Genomic DNA, 16,224 nt, shown 5'->3' with positions numbered 1-16,224 from the left:
ATGTTTTTATTAATGTCTTTATTTTTTGTTTTTATGTTCAGTTCACATAATACAATTGAAATGTATGCATCAATGTATATGTAATAGAATATACTTAGCAAAAACGAATGTACACATTTATAAATGCATTTCTATAGCTTCCAAAATATTTTTACAATGGAGTACAAAAATAGCTGTGCAGTGGCTTTAAAACAGTCGAGGGTTTATATACATAATTAGATAGGCTACAGTAGACTACTCACAGCACTGTTTGACATTAACCAGTTCATGACCCAGTGGTAACCTAAAATAGGTTTATTAGGAAGCCAAAAGAAAATACAAATTCTCAATCAGTCACAGAGCTTCTGCTGCCCAGCAGCCAGTCATCACTGTAGCTTGTTGTTGCATCCGTCCGTCCATCCATCCATTCAGCCTCTTCTCTTCTCATTAATAATAAGTCAAGGGGTCCCTAAACATGGCCAAATTATCATGACAAAAATCACCAAGTGCAATCTCTTTTGATTGCCTGGTTGACAGCTTATTTCACCACATTTTGTGTTCTGAGTGTTGGTTTCATTAGTGTGTGTAACATGAGAGGGTGTTGCAGTGCATCTTCAACAGGCATGTGACCTGATAGARGCCCTCCTCTGACGACCTTCCAGTGGCTTCTTAGCATCAATCTCCGTTTGCAACTCATCCACAACATCAGGCTCGATAGTGGTTATCTCTGGCTCCAGCATTTGCCTCTTCTTCTCCTCTGTGATCAGCTTGATCATTTCCTCGTCTAATGGCTCCTGTTCACAAAATGGCATGCAGACCGTTTCCACCAGCCCACCGACCACTCCAAACAACGCCAGGGTAGAGCCCAGCAGGTACACCTTCATCATGCCTCGACTGGGCCTCTGGCTCAGCATCTCCTTAGCGAATGGAATGATCTCGTTTATGGTCTCCATTGTCTTAAGTTCAGTCTATTGAGGGAAAAGGAAATGTCATAATTAATAGGCTGTTTAATGGCTCTGCAAATGTGGTAATTAAACTAAAACGAATTAGCGTTATTATTTGTACTGACCGCTGTACATTTTATGATAATCATAATGCATTAAATAATATATCACTGATAATATCTAAAATATTCAGACAATGTAGATTACACTTTTCAATTCTGAATAAGATTGAATGAAGACTGCACAGAACAGAGCTGAAAATATTTAAATGTACTTACGTGTATAGGGACCTGTTAAATGCTTTCCTTAGATTTCGTCTTAGTCAAGCATCCCCAAGCAAAGATGCAATGAGAGGTGCTGGGTTTTATACACAATGAGATCCACATCAACTCCCACAAAGTGTCAAATTATGAATATTCATGATGATGGGTGTTGAGGAAGTGCAGTGTTGGAGTCAACTGCTTTGAGTCAATGTCTTCAATATCTGATGCACTCTATAATGGCATTTGTCCAGGGTTGTTTTGGAAACAGCCAAGAGTCGGTACAAAGGCAAGGTCACTGAAAAAAACCCATCTTGCCAAAATATATTGTGCAAGTAATATCACGTGAGTTACATGTGTTTTAGTCATGAAACAGAGGTACAATTGTGTGGTTTTGTAGAGGTTTTGTATCATTTCAGCCAGTTGTTTTGAAAGTAGTGCTCACAAGCCAAAACGGTCCCCGAAAACTGTACATCATCCATTTCGTAGGATATGMTACGTCCTGACATTTTTAGTTGTTATGCAATTCGTTCAATATGTTACAAATTCCAATCGTACAATATGTTACAAATTTGTAAGTGCTTAGGATACAATTCGTATGATATGTTACAAATTCCAATTCGTTCAATATGTTACAAATTCCAATTCGTACAATATGTTACAAATTCCAATTCGTACAATATGTTACAGATTTGTAAGTGCTTAGGATCCCGGAATGCATCTTTAATAAGTGTAGTAGTGCTGTATAGGCTACTATATTACTGCAGTCTTATAACGTGAAAAGCATTCATCACTCATCAGCCACTATCTAGTCAGCGTGATAGTCTATGATGCTACTTCATACAACTACAGAAACCCATCAATCTTGCTGCTTCTAAACAGTGCAATGAGTGTAAGTTCTACAATGCAGTCCAATGTTTGCTGATGTGTCATCAAATAAAGAAAGTCAAATTATGTCAAAGGTGAAAATCTGACCCATTTTGTGGGTCTCATCTACCTGCAAAACTTTGAAGTTGAACTAGGCAGATAGTTAATCCTAAGAGTGAAACTTGTATTTTGTGAAACAATAAGACAAATACCAGCAGTAGCTATGCTCGACCTGAACCCACTTCCAATACTCTATCTCCTGAGTCTTTGCAACATGTCTACTATTATTTTATATTAGGGAATTGACAACTKCACAATGAAGAATAAAGAGAGCTAAGACTAACACTACACATATTGCTGAACATTGACCATCATGTGTGGTTGGTTGGTTTATGTCCAGTGTTGTCACTTAACCCTAATTGCCCCTGTAAGTTGCTCTAGATAAGCGTGTGTGTGTGTGTGTGTGTGTGTGTGCGAGCGAGCGAGCGAAGCACCATGCCCTTTGACATGATTTCCCAAAGCAGGACAAGAGGAGGAAGGCAGTCGTCTGGTTCTGTTGTGAAATAATCTGGTCACTAGTCACAGAGTACCATGTGTTGTCATTTCGGCAATACTGAAATGGCAATAATAAAATACGTGTCACATTTTCAGACCTTGATGACTGTTAAACAGGCTACTTTTCACACTCCAGTCTCACTCACATTCTTCAAAATGTGACTGCCAGTCAGACCAAGGTTGTAAAGTCCACTATAAAATACCATTGTCACATACCACGATCTGGAATCCTGGGATTCCCACTCATGTTCTGTATTATCATGCCATTTGCAAAGTAGACTCAACCTTTCCCCTCATTCTGGTTCTTGACCATGGCAAACTTCCTTGAAGTGATGGTGCGTAATATGACTGCAATTACGCTTTCAGGAAGACCATTACGTGTGAGGTGAGAACCACACTGACTACACAGACTCCCTGTTTCAGTAAGCTGTGGCTTTGGACTGGCATGTTTGCTACTTTAGGAAAACTGCTAGACTGTTTGGGGACCTTTGCCCCATATTTCTGGGTTCTGTGCCACGCTCTTTTGCCTGAATAGGCAATCTGTCTCGGCTATCTGTGCTCCAAGTCAACTATCTTGTGGTTGGTGGGGTGGACGGGTGGGTGGGTAAGAAAGCTAACACGCTGCATGTAGTACTCATGTGAGGACCTTCTCATCTGTACCACATGAGAGGAAAAAGTACTTTCACATTGCATTAGCTAGCTACCTTAAAAGGGGGATTTGGTGGACAGTGTAATAGGGACAAATAACATCTTTCATATGTGTTTTCTGATAAAAGAAGTGTCCTGTATTGCTGCTGTACCACTTTCTCCTTCACTTGTAGCCCCTGTGAAATTAATTACTAATTAATTACTAATTATAAACTGGGTGGTTCGAGCCCTGAATGCTGATTGGCTGAAAGCCGTGTTATATCAGACCGTATACCACTGGTATAACAAAAAACAAACGTATTGTTCTAATTACGTTGGTAACCAGTTTATAATAGAAATAAGGCCCCTTGGGAGTTTGCAGTATATGGCCACTCRGCGTTGCTCATAAGAACAGCCCCTAGCCATGGTATATTGGCCATATACCCCCCCGGGCCTTATTGCTTAATTATAGTTTAGCCAAGTGAGTGGGTTTAGCTAATTTAACAATAAGAATGTGTACACCTCTTTATAGACTTGTTTCATAATATGAAGTTATCTGGCTAAGCCATTGATCCAGTCTCATCAATAACCCCTGGTGTTATCCCCTGCAGCTCAGCCGACCATAGTGTATGATCTATTCTGAGACTTCAGATTAAACTAAATCAAGCTGGTGGTCTATTTAATATAGGCTATCTCAATAACAGATTTATAAGGGGTGCTGGGGAAAAAAGTTTGGAAGCCCTGATCTAGGTCAGTGAATTGCGTCACGTGACCGAGCGTAGAGAGAGGGGAAAAAAGCAAAGACATAGGATTGTTTGTGTACATATTTTATTTATTTACAATGAAGCTACAGAGAAAAAKCCCCCAATCTAGAATATTTACAAAACACCAACAGCAAGCTCCGCTGAGCTTGGGACAGAAGCAACTCACCTCCTTGTATTAAAAGGAGACATAATATTATCAATACAGTAATAGAATCATAATAATATTATCCAAATCTCTTCAGCACAAGGATAAATTAGATTTACAATCTCAACTTTCGTTAATATGAGTGCTGGTGAGTTGGCAAGTCATTAAGAGTGGTATTTACACTGGTAATGAGTTGACAGTAAGCACATGGATACCACTATTGTTTAGTTACTCAATGCTCCCCATCAACTTCCCCCACCAGTGATAAAATCCTGCTTGGTCATATATTCCACCTCAAAACCTGCKTTCTGTTTCGAACATCTCTCCACACCATGGAACAGCACAACCACTTAAATCAGTCTTATAGTCATGTACACAGTAGGCCTATTTCTTCTTTAGCTGTCTTTCAACTTTCAACTTTGCTCCACATCGCATCACCACATCGCATCATGACGCAAACAAACCTTTCCCTGACATCAACACAAATTAACACAAATTCTTATGTGAATAATTGTTTCTCCATGGTATAATACATACATCGCCCAGTCCCTAGTGAGCATAGTGCCCCTCTTCCCTGGGATTCTGGACATCATGGAATACCTTGTTATATACATGTATGTGTGTGAACGTCTGTCGGTGTACAGTATGTCCAGAATGTGTTCAAGGAGGTTTCTAGGCACTGTTCAGAATTATTTTCAGAAACCCGGGCGGATTCTGGATCTCACTGGCCATCCTGAGAATCCACTTGTCAGTATCAGTGCCTGGGCTGGCCCACAGGAAGGAATCAGACATGACCAAGTCAGCTGACTGACCTTGAGAGGAGGGACACACAGTTAGTCAAACACAATCCCACCTTCAGATGATCTATATCTATTACTAATAAGAAATAAGCTACCATAACGCAACCTCGTTACAGCACTAAAATAAAGAGTAATGTGTAATAYTTCAATATTTACCTAGTAAAAAAATTCCACGCAAAGTCCTTCCAAAGATCCTTCACATGACAGAGCACACTCCAGTCTGGAGAACTTGGCCATTGCGGTTGGCCGTTGCCCTGTACCTAAAACAAGGGGACGCAAAGTCARCCATCAGATAGTTACAGAGGATGGTGCAAAGGCTAAATCTGGGAAATTCCCCACTGTTTAATGGTCATTCAGGCACAGTGAATGGAGGCTAGTTGTCTTTTTAGGAAAATATGGGAGTTCGGGTTAGTCCTTACGTATTAAGGTTCGCAGGCTCAGAGTGGTAGGCGTATTTGCCCGTCTCTGCGAGGGTATGGGCGTGTGCCGGCTCGCTTTGGCTGATCTTTAAGGGCTGGTGGCTCTTCGTGTCTCTGGAGCTGATTGGTAGGGTAATTTGGTTCCCTTTGGGTTCCAGCCTATCGGGATCCAGGGGGTTGTGGGAATTGGCGGGGGAGGAAACGTCGATAACCTGGATGGTAGGCATGTTGAGGGTCTGCGCCTTGACCACCAGCTCAGAGTGGGCCAGCTGCAGCTTCTTCATGTGATTGATGGCCACGGTGGCGTTAAAGGCTTGCTGTAACGACACACCGACAACAGTTGATGAGAAACATGCTAAGAGAAAAAGTACTGTATGCGCTCCCATGGTGATAGCCATCATCATGAGTGAGGCGATATGCTTTTATTTGGGAAAAGCTTGGGCATAGAAGTTTTATAGTGGTCTTGATATTGACTTGATTATGAGTAATCAGAGATGTTGAATAACACCTAGATGTTTACAGTATTTCATGGCCCTTAATCAGGAAAGAGATCAGATGTGTCGTACACACAAACAACACACTGGGATTATGTCTTAAATGGGGGAGAGAGCCAGAACCCTTTCTGAGCYGTATGGGAGGAAGGCTCACCTTCCACTTGGTCTTGGCAAAGTTCTTCTGGATCTGTACACTGACAGAGTGGTAAATATCCTGGCTCCGTGCTGTATTTCCAATGATCCTGAAYGAGAGACAACCGAAAAGAACATTGTAATCTCCTGACAGGTTTAAGCTTGAATCTAGCCACGTAATCTAGACTAAATCCTGCTATATTTCACCTTTGTTTCAGCTCACTAATTCAGTCTGGCATTCCTGTCATTGAAACTGAAACTGTTTCCAGGCTAGCCTGAAWACACCTCACACTGGACACCACAGAGAATATGTTGTTGTAGATGTTACAGACAAAATAGATGAAGCAATAATGTTGTTGATCATGACACTCACCAGGGATGCCTGAGAGCCTGCTCTGTAGTGAAGCGCATCTTCGGGTTCTTCTGCATCATGTTGCGGATAAAATCTTTGGCTGATTCAGAGATGTCATCCCAGAAGGGAGAGTCAAACTCGTACTGTGCCTTCATGATCTTAGAGAACAGTCGCGTCTCAGTGTCCTCATAGAATGGGGGATATCCACAGAGACTAGAGAAACCAAATAATAATGCTGTGTAAGTTTGTGTCTTTACGAAATGATAATGTGTGTGTGTGTTTGTCTCTGTGTTAAATGTCCACAAGGTGGAGCTCTAACTCCACCACTGTAACAGTATATGTTGAGGGAACGGCCCAGTGCCACTAATGAATTAGCATGACTATGCCTTCATCATGCTAAAGATAACCCTTGATTAGACTAACGAGCTTGAAAACCAAAAATGCACTCTTGCCTGCAAAGACCTGGTCAGATACATAGTCTTTACATGCAATCAACTATACCTTACAGTAGACTATATCTTTTTTTATTTTACCCTATTTATACCGTTTTTTCTCAATGAGATAACATCTCTTTTCCAAGAGAGACCTGGTCCAATATTGACATATCTGGAGGTCATCAATGWGAGCAATACTCACAGGATATAGGTGATGACTCCAATAGACCAGCAGTCCACTGCCTTGCTGTAGGGTTTCTGGGCCAAGACTTCAGGGGCTGGAGGTTGGGAAACAGAGTAAGTAAGAACAATTCTCCAAGTTCAGTTCATTTACCTCAACTAGTGTTGTATGGTATTTGACAGGTTATTAGGTTTTGTAATGTCTTTGTTGTCTCCCTTATGTGTTTGAGTGTGGTTCTTCTGACCCAGTGTATCACCCATACACACAGTTAATTATCCGTAGAGGCCAAACGTCTCCTTCCTTACCCACATATCCTGGAGTGCCGCAGGCTGTGGACATGACACCGTTGTCCTCCATCTTGGACAGGCCAAAGTCACTGATCATGATCTTGGAGCTCTCATCCTGGCTGTAATACAGCAGGTTCTCCGGCTTGAGGTCACGGTGTACGATGCCATTCTGATGGAGGTATTGTACAGCCTGGAGCACCTGTTGGATGACCCTGCTGGCATCCTTCTCTGAGTACATCCCCCGGTCCAGGATACGGTCAAACAGCTCACCCCCAGCAACGCTACCGGGAGAACAACAACAGCCATTAACCTTGAGCCCTTAAAGCTGACTCAACCTAACCTTAACCATGAACTGATTGTCGGAAACATTGCTCAGCCTAACATTTGTGGATGACATATGCTCTTCTATCCATGAGCTTCTGCTCATGTTCAGGCTCAGCATTGGGAACATTCAGCATTATGCTTCTCCATGTGACTTGAGTGCTAAGTTGCTGTCTGATCCCAKACTCAGACAGGCAGAACATTGTGGCTGTCATTAAAGCAATGGGCAATAACTATTATTTGTGGAGTTTCTGTGTACACAAGGGTTTTATAGGAAATAACTATCATAATATTTTCTACATTCTACTGTAATAGAAGGTAAAACATGTTGAACTTACAGTTGCATGACAAGGTAGTAATGAGAGCGACTTTCATAGAAATCCTCCAACCCAACAACGTTATCGTGTTTGATCCTGGGAGTGAGAAAATATAGGTAATTTTTAGAATGTGAGATGAAAATACAATGAAACATACAGTAGCTGTATGGAAGAGTCATCCAATTTGGAATGGGGCTGAATGATAATTGAACGTTTTGAACTCCTACTTTCTCAACACGGCAATCTCATTCTCCAGATTCTGAATACTCTTCTGCTTCTTCTTCACACACTTCATGGCAAACAGCTTGCCTGTCTTCCTCTCCTTCACCATGAACACCTCGGAGAACGCCCCCCTGGATGAACACACAAACACATAGGTAAAGGGTTGGTTCCATTATTATAATAGTGCAATTACTACATAGGATCTGGGAAATCAGCTTATTACCCTATTAGGAAGACTGACATTTTCCATAAGAAAATATGAAGGGCACCGTTAGTCAGGCCCTCATGGGCGTGATGTTATAAAACTGAGGTGATACTGTATGTGAAATGAGATACTGAGATGTATTTTCTGACATTAATCTTCTCTTTTTCTGTAATTTCATCAAAATTGCTACATTTTGCTGTGATGTAGGCTACAGTTATCGTGGACCTGCAGTAGGTTATAAATGTTTGCAATACACCGTTGATGTTTTCTATTGTTCTTCGGGTATCAGGTGGCCTACATGCACCCTTTGATTTTAGAGCAGAGAGAGGTGCAGGATATCAAAACAGAATACTGTGGAAAAAGGTCCTATTAAGGCCTATAAGACGGGATTGAGTGGCTTAAGGGCTCACTCAATTTAGTGTTCTCTACAGTTTCCGAGCTATCTTCCGCATTGTCTGGSATTAGCCTGATTATCCCTTACGCAACAGAAACTGGCAGGCAGGCTTGAGGTGTGGACAAACGGAGCATATGCAGACATCACAAATAGACCTCTACCCCAAGCAGCGGCCAGATCATATATTGGATCATACACAACCTGGAGAGCGAGGCTGACAGAAGACACTGTACCCCAAAAGTGCTGCCCCCTTTTTGTTGGGTTACGCCACTGAAGAAGGTATAAAGGAACACATATGCAAGATGAGAGCACTGCAAGGTTAAATGATTGAACTAACTTAATTCTAAAGATAATTAGCAGAGATTGCTTCAACTGCAGCAGACAGTCCCAAGTCCCAACGTGTCTTACAGCATGGACGCAGGCAGAGTTATTATGACAGCTGTGTCTCACACTATCTCACATTGTCTCATTAAATTCAAATGGAGCACAGAGGTAGGCCCCAGGACGTAAGTCAGACATGCTGACGTCTTTATGTTCTCCCAAACTACACAGCATCTTCTCCCAGAGAACCCCATGATTCTCCTTATGACCCACAAGGGATATTATCAATCAAACAGCATCCGTGGAAATTAATTGGGATGCAAGACAGCTATTAGTAAGCTTGTTGTCAGACTTGTTGTCAGCTTGTTGTCTCCTCATGTACAGTTTGAAAACACAAAAGACAGACAGAATACACCATTAACTGCTGAAATAAGCCACGATCAGGATAGGGATGATATCTACATGAGAGACGGGTGTGTAACAACAGACTGCAAGCCTCTGTGCTGTACTGTATGTCAGATTGCCAGGAAACTAGACTGTGTTTTTGTTGTGTTCTGTGGGTTTCGGCTTTATAAAGCCTCATCCAATGGATCTCCCTAATTCCCCGAGATAGATCCTTGTGATGGAACATAAGAAGGAAATACAGTAGGGACTGCTCTGCGCTCATTTGTTAGGGTGATATGTTTATCGTCAAGCACCGTAGTCTAGAAACCACTCTGTGTGTGCATGCTAATGAAATAAATTAGGCCTATAGAGAGGAAACAAGAGATTGGTTTACATACACGTGTTTCACAGTACAGTAATCGGATCTATAGAGCACCTGTCCAAGCTTTCTCCATCCGTTTACCTGTTCTTTCTGCTCATTGATCCTTATTCCAATCTGAGAGAAAGATTATCAGTGTCAGTCTGCCCTTCACCTGATCACCCTTAGCCTGACACCAGCAGAACAAAGTTAACCCCTCCTGACTAGGCAAAGCTATCACCCTGCCCTAAGAGAAGAGAGTTGTATAATTCTGAGAAAATAATGCTACTTTTATACTTGCGGTATGCTTTCACTATATTTTACTTGTTTTATACGTTTCTGTTTGGTGATATTTTCCCCAGATGTGATCTGCCACTTTTTGAAGTAGGTCTCTGCTGAGAACAAGTTACACCTACATCACTTATCATGCAACAATAAGTAAACTTGCCTTCATTCTGCCATACATTTTTGCCTTTAACATCAAGATTCCATTCAGGAAAATTCCAAAAGAACATCCCTTCTTAGTTAAGAGGCGATGTTCTCCAAAACATGTGTTCACACAAATGTTGTTCGTCTACATGGCTTCCTCTCTTATCTGCATATCCAATCCTCGGTCCAGCCAAGTCTGTGTTCCCACAGTACAGTGACGTCAGACCTCTAGGCAGCAGTAGCCTACACACCTTAATTTACCTCTGGCCCAGCCCCAGATTCATTATCCACCACCACCGCTTCCTAAGCCTCTCAACATGACAGTTTCAGTAAGACAGGACAGCTCAGTCAAGAACATTTGATTGACCCCATGGATTAAGTCATGGTGGTTGACACACTAAAATGAGGCTATTTTGACTGGTGCAAAATCAATGCACATATAAAATATTTATCCAACACAAACTATCTAAATAGTTTGAAARTGTTAGTTACATTTACTCAAATTACTTAGTTACAGTCAGTGGTGGGAAAAGTACCCAACTGTCATACTTGAGTAAAAGTAAAGATAACTTAATAGAAAACTACAAGTAAAAGTCACCCAGTAAAATACTACTTGAGTAAAAGTCTAAAAGTATTTGCTTTTAAATATAATTAAGTATCAAAAGTAAATGRAATTTCTAAAATATACTTACTGTAAGTATCAAAAGTATAAAATAATTTCACATTCCTTGTATTAAGCAAACCAGACGGCACGATTTTCTTGTTTTTTWAATTTACGAATAGCCAGGGCACACTCCAACACTCAGACATAATTCACAAACAAAACATTTGTGTTTAGTGAGTCTGCCAGATCAGAGGCAGTAGGGATAACCAGGGATGTTATCTTGATAAGTTTGTGAATTGTACCATCTTCCTGTCCTGCTAAGCATTCGAAATGTAACAAGTACTTTTGGGGGTCAGGGAAAATGTATGGAGTAAAATAATTTTTTAAGTAAAAGTAAAAAAATTCTAAAATATCAATAGTAAAGTACAGATACCCCCAAAAAACTACTTYAGTAGTACTTTAAAGTATTTTTACGTAAAGTACTTTACACAACTGGTTACAATAACTCACATTTTCTACAACGCCATCAAAAACGTCTGGGGGAAAAATCTTTGAAGAGTTCTTGTGGAATTTTGTCAAGATTGTACCAAAGACAATCAAAATCCAGTTTTGGATTTGAAACTGAATGAATATCAAGCAAAAGATGGCTCCATAGACGACTTCTATTGGCCATTTTGTCAATGATCTGATGAGCCATCTGATGTACCAGATGTTATCAGAAGGTCTAGGACTGATACCCTCAGCGCTGCCACAGTGACTTGTCTTTAAGACACCTACCTGTAAAGTAGGTCTCATGGTAATCCAATCAAACCTACTGCATGATATGCACCTCAGCCAGTGGATAGTCATGAGGGTCGCTCTCTCTTTCCTCAATGAGGTCACATGCATGTTCTAATGAGGCAGGAAAAAATGTCCTTTGGTAGGTAMGTGGGTGTGGGCTGTACTTACGATCCAAGAACCTCCATGAAGTCAAACACCTCCTGAATGTTGTCAGTGGTCTTCTTCCAGTCAAATTCGGCTTCTTTACGACCCATGTCTGCTTCTTTAAAAGGGATTTCTGTAACAATGGGAAAAAACAGAGGAATGTCATTAAACACCAGTTTTCAGAATCGAGTATAATAATGATGCCTAGATTCCTACTCACATATGTTCTGCAGTTCTATTGCGAAACCCCAAAATAATAATTTCTGTATCCACACCCATACTCTCACAATGTACTATTGGATTATGACATTTCCCAGAGTCATGAGAAATGAACACATTGTCTGCAGCCACACAATGTTAAACAGATCTGTATTCCATTGGCCCGTGTACAGCACACCATAATGCCAGACAGTCTGACACCGCTGTCTGTCTAACAAGGCTGCTAAATCATTAGTTATCTGATTGAGAGATGATTGACATAGACAGACAATGGTAAAGTCCTTGAGCATCCATTATTCTCTATTACTCTGAGATGAACTCAGAGTGAACATCCAAACCAGCTGTAGATGCAATATCTACAGAGGTTAGCTGACGTATTTTTTTTTMTTGCTGTTCTGAATTAGGTAACTTGGCTGATCAACCAAAACTGTTTGGGAAAGATTASTGCTATGCTAGGCCTAGTTTATGCAGCCAAGTTACCCTGTAGCTTTGCCTCGTTTCCGTTATATAAGAGATTACAAACTTCTGATCTGTAGACCCTGACCTTGCCAGGAATAGTCACAGTGTAAGAGGCCAACCAAGCCAAGGACAGGATTCAATCATTTATGGAACAGAGCACTTGACAGAATTAACAATCAATTTCTACATGTAAAACAACCCTTGGGAAATAAAGTGTAGCTGTTAGACCAAAAAAAAACAATATCCTGAACATGGTAACAAACAAGCAAGATGATTTTCCTATGTGAAACTAGACAAACAAAGGGAACAATCTTGAAAGTATGAAGCAAATTTGACATCACTACCTCTCACATTTCCTTCCCAACTATCTTCTTTGGAAGTCCGTTCCATTGATATCCAAATAGACAAAACCATGATAGACAAATGAAAACTGCTCTGAACCTGTTAAGACTGTCAGACAAATTATCTGTAAAATCTGTCACTCAGTCAGGTAATACAGTAGCCACATGACAAGCATAAGATATATTTGTTTAAAGTATATGCTAAAGCCAAAATGTTGAATAACTATTCAATTTCTCTCATGTCTAGAATTCTGGCTACTACCAACTATGATAAAAGATTTAAGCTCTGTCCCTGTCTGGTCCCTCTCAGTCTCTCTCCCACAGCCAGCTGTCATGCTTTTATTCCTTTGTCTCCCTGACATCACARTGTAAAGTCCTCTGTCTACCCACATCAATGTGTTGTCATTATGTGGGCATTATACAGCACAAGCAGCAACATCAGTACTTCCAGATCAATGCAGGTTCAGTACATCCATGGAACAATACAGTGTTCAGTGTAAACATAGAATTACACCACGTCATAAGATAGATATGCAGCTTCAGACATCTGTTATGGTACACACAATTCCAGAATACAATATAATGAGTATTTCCCCCAGAATTAAATAAATACAGAGTATAAAATCCTTAGTATCAATCCTTGCTATCAGACAAAAAATCTCTAAACGATGTTGTAAATCTATTGATCATCACTTTAGGCTAGTTTAAATTATTGGTAAGTTTAAACTTTAAAGACAGTTCTCAGATGGTGTCTTTAAAGCTGGACTGCCTTACCTGAAAGTTTATAACAACTCAAGCCACAGGTAGTTTTGCCTTTAGGGATGCAGGCAGTCCGGCCAATGCAAGGACAACACTGGTAGAAAACGCCGTGGGAAAATGCGAGAGGACGGAGTGTTCTTTTGTATTTAAACACCGACATTCGCTGGGACGTCCCYCATCCAGTGTTTTTTTCTGTGCACTCAAAGCCCCTCGATGGACCAAGTTGGCTGCAGCATCACCTGCGCAATCACTCGAATTAGCCTGTTAAAAACATCTTATTTTACACTTTTCTGATTGTAATACAATCTCAAAAATGTTTTTACAGATACATTATTTAACTTGAGTTGTACGTCTATGGACCTTTTTGATCTGAATGTCATCCACGCGCAGAATAGCCTATCATTAGGCAAAAAAATATTATGTTGAAACTACCTTTTTAATATGAAAACCCACCAGCTATATTCTAGGACGTGGCAGCAATCRTTCAATTCAGACCGAGAAGCACAAATGGACCGACTTCCATGAATGAGATAGACCTACCCTGGAGGCAGTTAAGTCTACCCTGGCGGAGCGCATTTCTCTTTGACTTACCAGTGAGATACTGTAGGTGCTGAAGGTAGCTCTTCTCTGACTCTCCTGCCAAAACCTCGTTGAGGACTGGACAGATTACCGTGTCCGTAGCCACGGAAATAACTAGTTTTTTCAGGTCAGAGATTAGAGCGCGCAGTTACATCCCCGTTAACGGCTCGGGGAGGGAGGGGCCCGGTGCGGAGATGTCACAGGGGTTCATTTATTGAGCAGTGCAGTGATAGTCATCAATCACTATGTGTCCTTTCGCTCTAACGTCATGTTGTTGTTTATAGATTTGAAAAGAAATACTGGGACCATTTTTTGTCAAATTGGTTATTGTTCCATCCATCAGTCACAACGTGGCAGGGTCAGGCTGTTAAATGTACATATTGTATCTTTAGATCTTTACATTTTTATTTTCACACGTACATGTGCAGTAGCCTATTCYTTGCAATAGGACAGTGTTAGGATATACTGTATCACTTTTCATCAAGGTGACATAATGTACATGTTGACCAAGTATTTTGCTATTGATGCTTGCATCTATACTGAACAAAAATATAAATGCAACACGTAAAGTGTTGGTTTCATGAGCTGAAATAAAAWATCACAGAAATGTTCCATACCCACAAAAAGCTTATTTCTCTTTTGATATTTCACATTTTGTGCACAAATTACATCCCTGTTAGCGACCATTTCTCATTTGCCAAGATAATCCATCCACCTGACAAGTGTGGCATATCAAGATGATTAAACAGAATGATRATTACACAGGTGCAGCTTGTGCTGGGATTAATAAAGGGCCACTCTTAAATGAGCTGATTTGTCACACAACGCCACAGATGTTTCAAGTTTTGAGGGAGGCGTGCAATTGGCATGCTCCACTAGAGCTTTTGCCATTTCTCTACCATAAGCCACTTCCAACGTCGCTTTAAAGAATTGAGAACGGCCACCCGGACAGCTGATGAAACTGTGGGTTTGCACAACCGAAGGARTTCTGCACAAACTATCAGAAACCGTCTCAGGGAATCTCACCCGCATGCTCGTAGTCCTCACCAGGGTCTTGACCAGACTGAAGTTTGCAGTCGTAACCTACTTCAGTGGGCAAATACTCACCTTTGATGGCCACTGGCATGCTGGAGAAGTGTGTTCTTCATGGATGAAGAAGCATCATTTGCTGATGAKATTTTTTACATTTCAGATTTGATGTCAACGTTGTGAACAGAGTACCCCATGGTGGCGATGGGGTTATGGTATGGGCAGGCAGGCATAAGCTATGGACAACGAACACAATTGCATTTTATCGATGGCAATTTGAATGCACAGAGATACCATGACGAGATCCTGAGGCCCGTTGTCATGCCATTCATCCGCCGCTATCACCTCATGTTTCAGCATGTATCAAGTTTTATACCTTTTTAAAGTGTTTTGTATTAAGCTATCATGTGTCAACATGCATAATGCAAGCACAGCACTCCCTCAAGGAACAGGATGCCAGCAAGTTGTTGATGACCTTAGTGTGAATTATTTAAATGACAATGTCAGAGAAACCGGTGTTAGGAGGATATATTGGCGCTTCCTCGAGGGCCGGCAAACCGTGCCATTATTTCCTCCAAACACCGGCTTCGAGGGCGTTATCACTTTTATATAATGGGTTACCAACATATTCAAATAATGATTTACATATTTTCATAAAACATTTTTGGCCGGATGAATTTATTCTTACTACCACAAGATATAGTCCCGACACAAATCTTGGGTTGTTACCGAAGCTGACTGGTCGTTCTATCGGTTCGGTTGCCAGAGACGCGACCCAGTCTCGGTATCTATGGACGAGACCCAATCGTTCGTTCTAAATGTTCTACTGCCATACTGGCTGACAACATTCTTATCCCTTGCCTGCTAGCTAGCTAACTACGGCTAATTTACAGTCACGTCAGACAGTGCAGCCAGAAAACAACGTAGCTGTKTTTGTATTTGTTTAAGCTTTTTCTAGTGAAATTTATTTGGATACATCCATAACAATGAGCGATTTCACCTGGCATTGAAAATGTGCTCTCGTCAGGACACTGTTGTTCAGAGGAGCTAGCCAACAGCACAGCTAACATAATCACTTCAAAGTGAAGATGGAAAGACTGCAAACTAGCGGCACTTTGA

General features: G+C 41.0%; 2 protein-coding genes across 4 annotated transcripts; both read right to left on the bottom strand.

Annotated features, from left to right (window-relative positions):
• Position 1: 1 nt before the first annotated feature.
• Positions 2–1,946, bottom strand: LOC111976637 (G0/G1 switch protein 2). Its single transcript, XM_024005627.2, has 2 exons — positions 1,202–1,946; positions 2–947 (listed from the first exon to the last, which is right to left on the bottom strand). Exon 2 carries the CDS (start codon positions 930–932, stop codon positions 594–596), a length of 339 nt encoding a protein of 112 aa, XP_023861395.1. The 5' UTR covers positions 933–947; positions 1,202–1,946; the 3' UTR covers positions 2–593.
• Positions 1,947–4,043: 2,097 nt separating this feature from the next.
• On the bottom strand, positions 4,044–14,193 carry camk1gb (calcium/calmodulin-dependent protein kinase IGb). 3 transcript variants are annotated; one of them, XM_024005602.2, is made up of 11 exons: positions 14,089–14,193; positions 11,744–11,852; positions 8,106–8,231; positions 7,900–7,974; positions 7,259–7,521; positions 6,975–7,050; positions 6,360–6,551; positions 6,009–6,096; positions 5,361–5,677; positions 5,098–5,201; positions 4,044–4,953 (listed from the first exon to the last, which is right to left on the bottom strand). In XM_024005602.2, the coding sequence occupies exons 2-10, from the start codon at positions 11,827–11,829 to the stop codon at positions 5,138–5,140; spliced, it is 1,287 nt and encodes a 428-aa protein (XP_023861370.1). In that variant the 5' UTR covers positions 11,830–11,852; positions 14,089–14,193; the 3' UTR covers positions 4,044–4,953; positions 5,098–5,137. The 3 variants fall into 3 exon arrangements, with proteins under 3 accessions (XP_023861370.1, XP_023861368.1, XP_023861369.1); XM_024005600.2 differs by lacking the exon at positions 14,089–14,193 and adding an exon at positions 13,513–14,010; XM_024005601.2 differs by lacking the exon at positions 14,089–14,193 and adding an exon at positions 12,742–13,115.
• Positions 14,194–16,224: the final 2,031 nt, after the last annotated feature.

This window comes from Salvelinus sp. IW2-2015, linkage group LG17 (genome assembly GCF_002910315.2).
Source record: "Salvelinus sp. IW2-2015 linkage group LG17, ASM291031v2, whole genome shotgun sequence".
Classification (NCBI taxonomy): Eukaryota; Metazoa; Chordata; class Actinopteri; order Salmoniformes; family Salmonidae; genus Salvelinus; species Salvelinus sp. IW2-2015.
The sequence above is the reverse complement of the archived record's forward strand: the minus strand, read 5'-3'. Positions and strand labels throughout refer to the sequence as shown.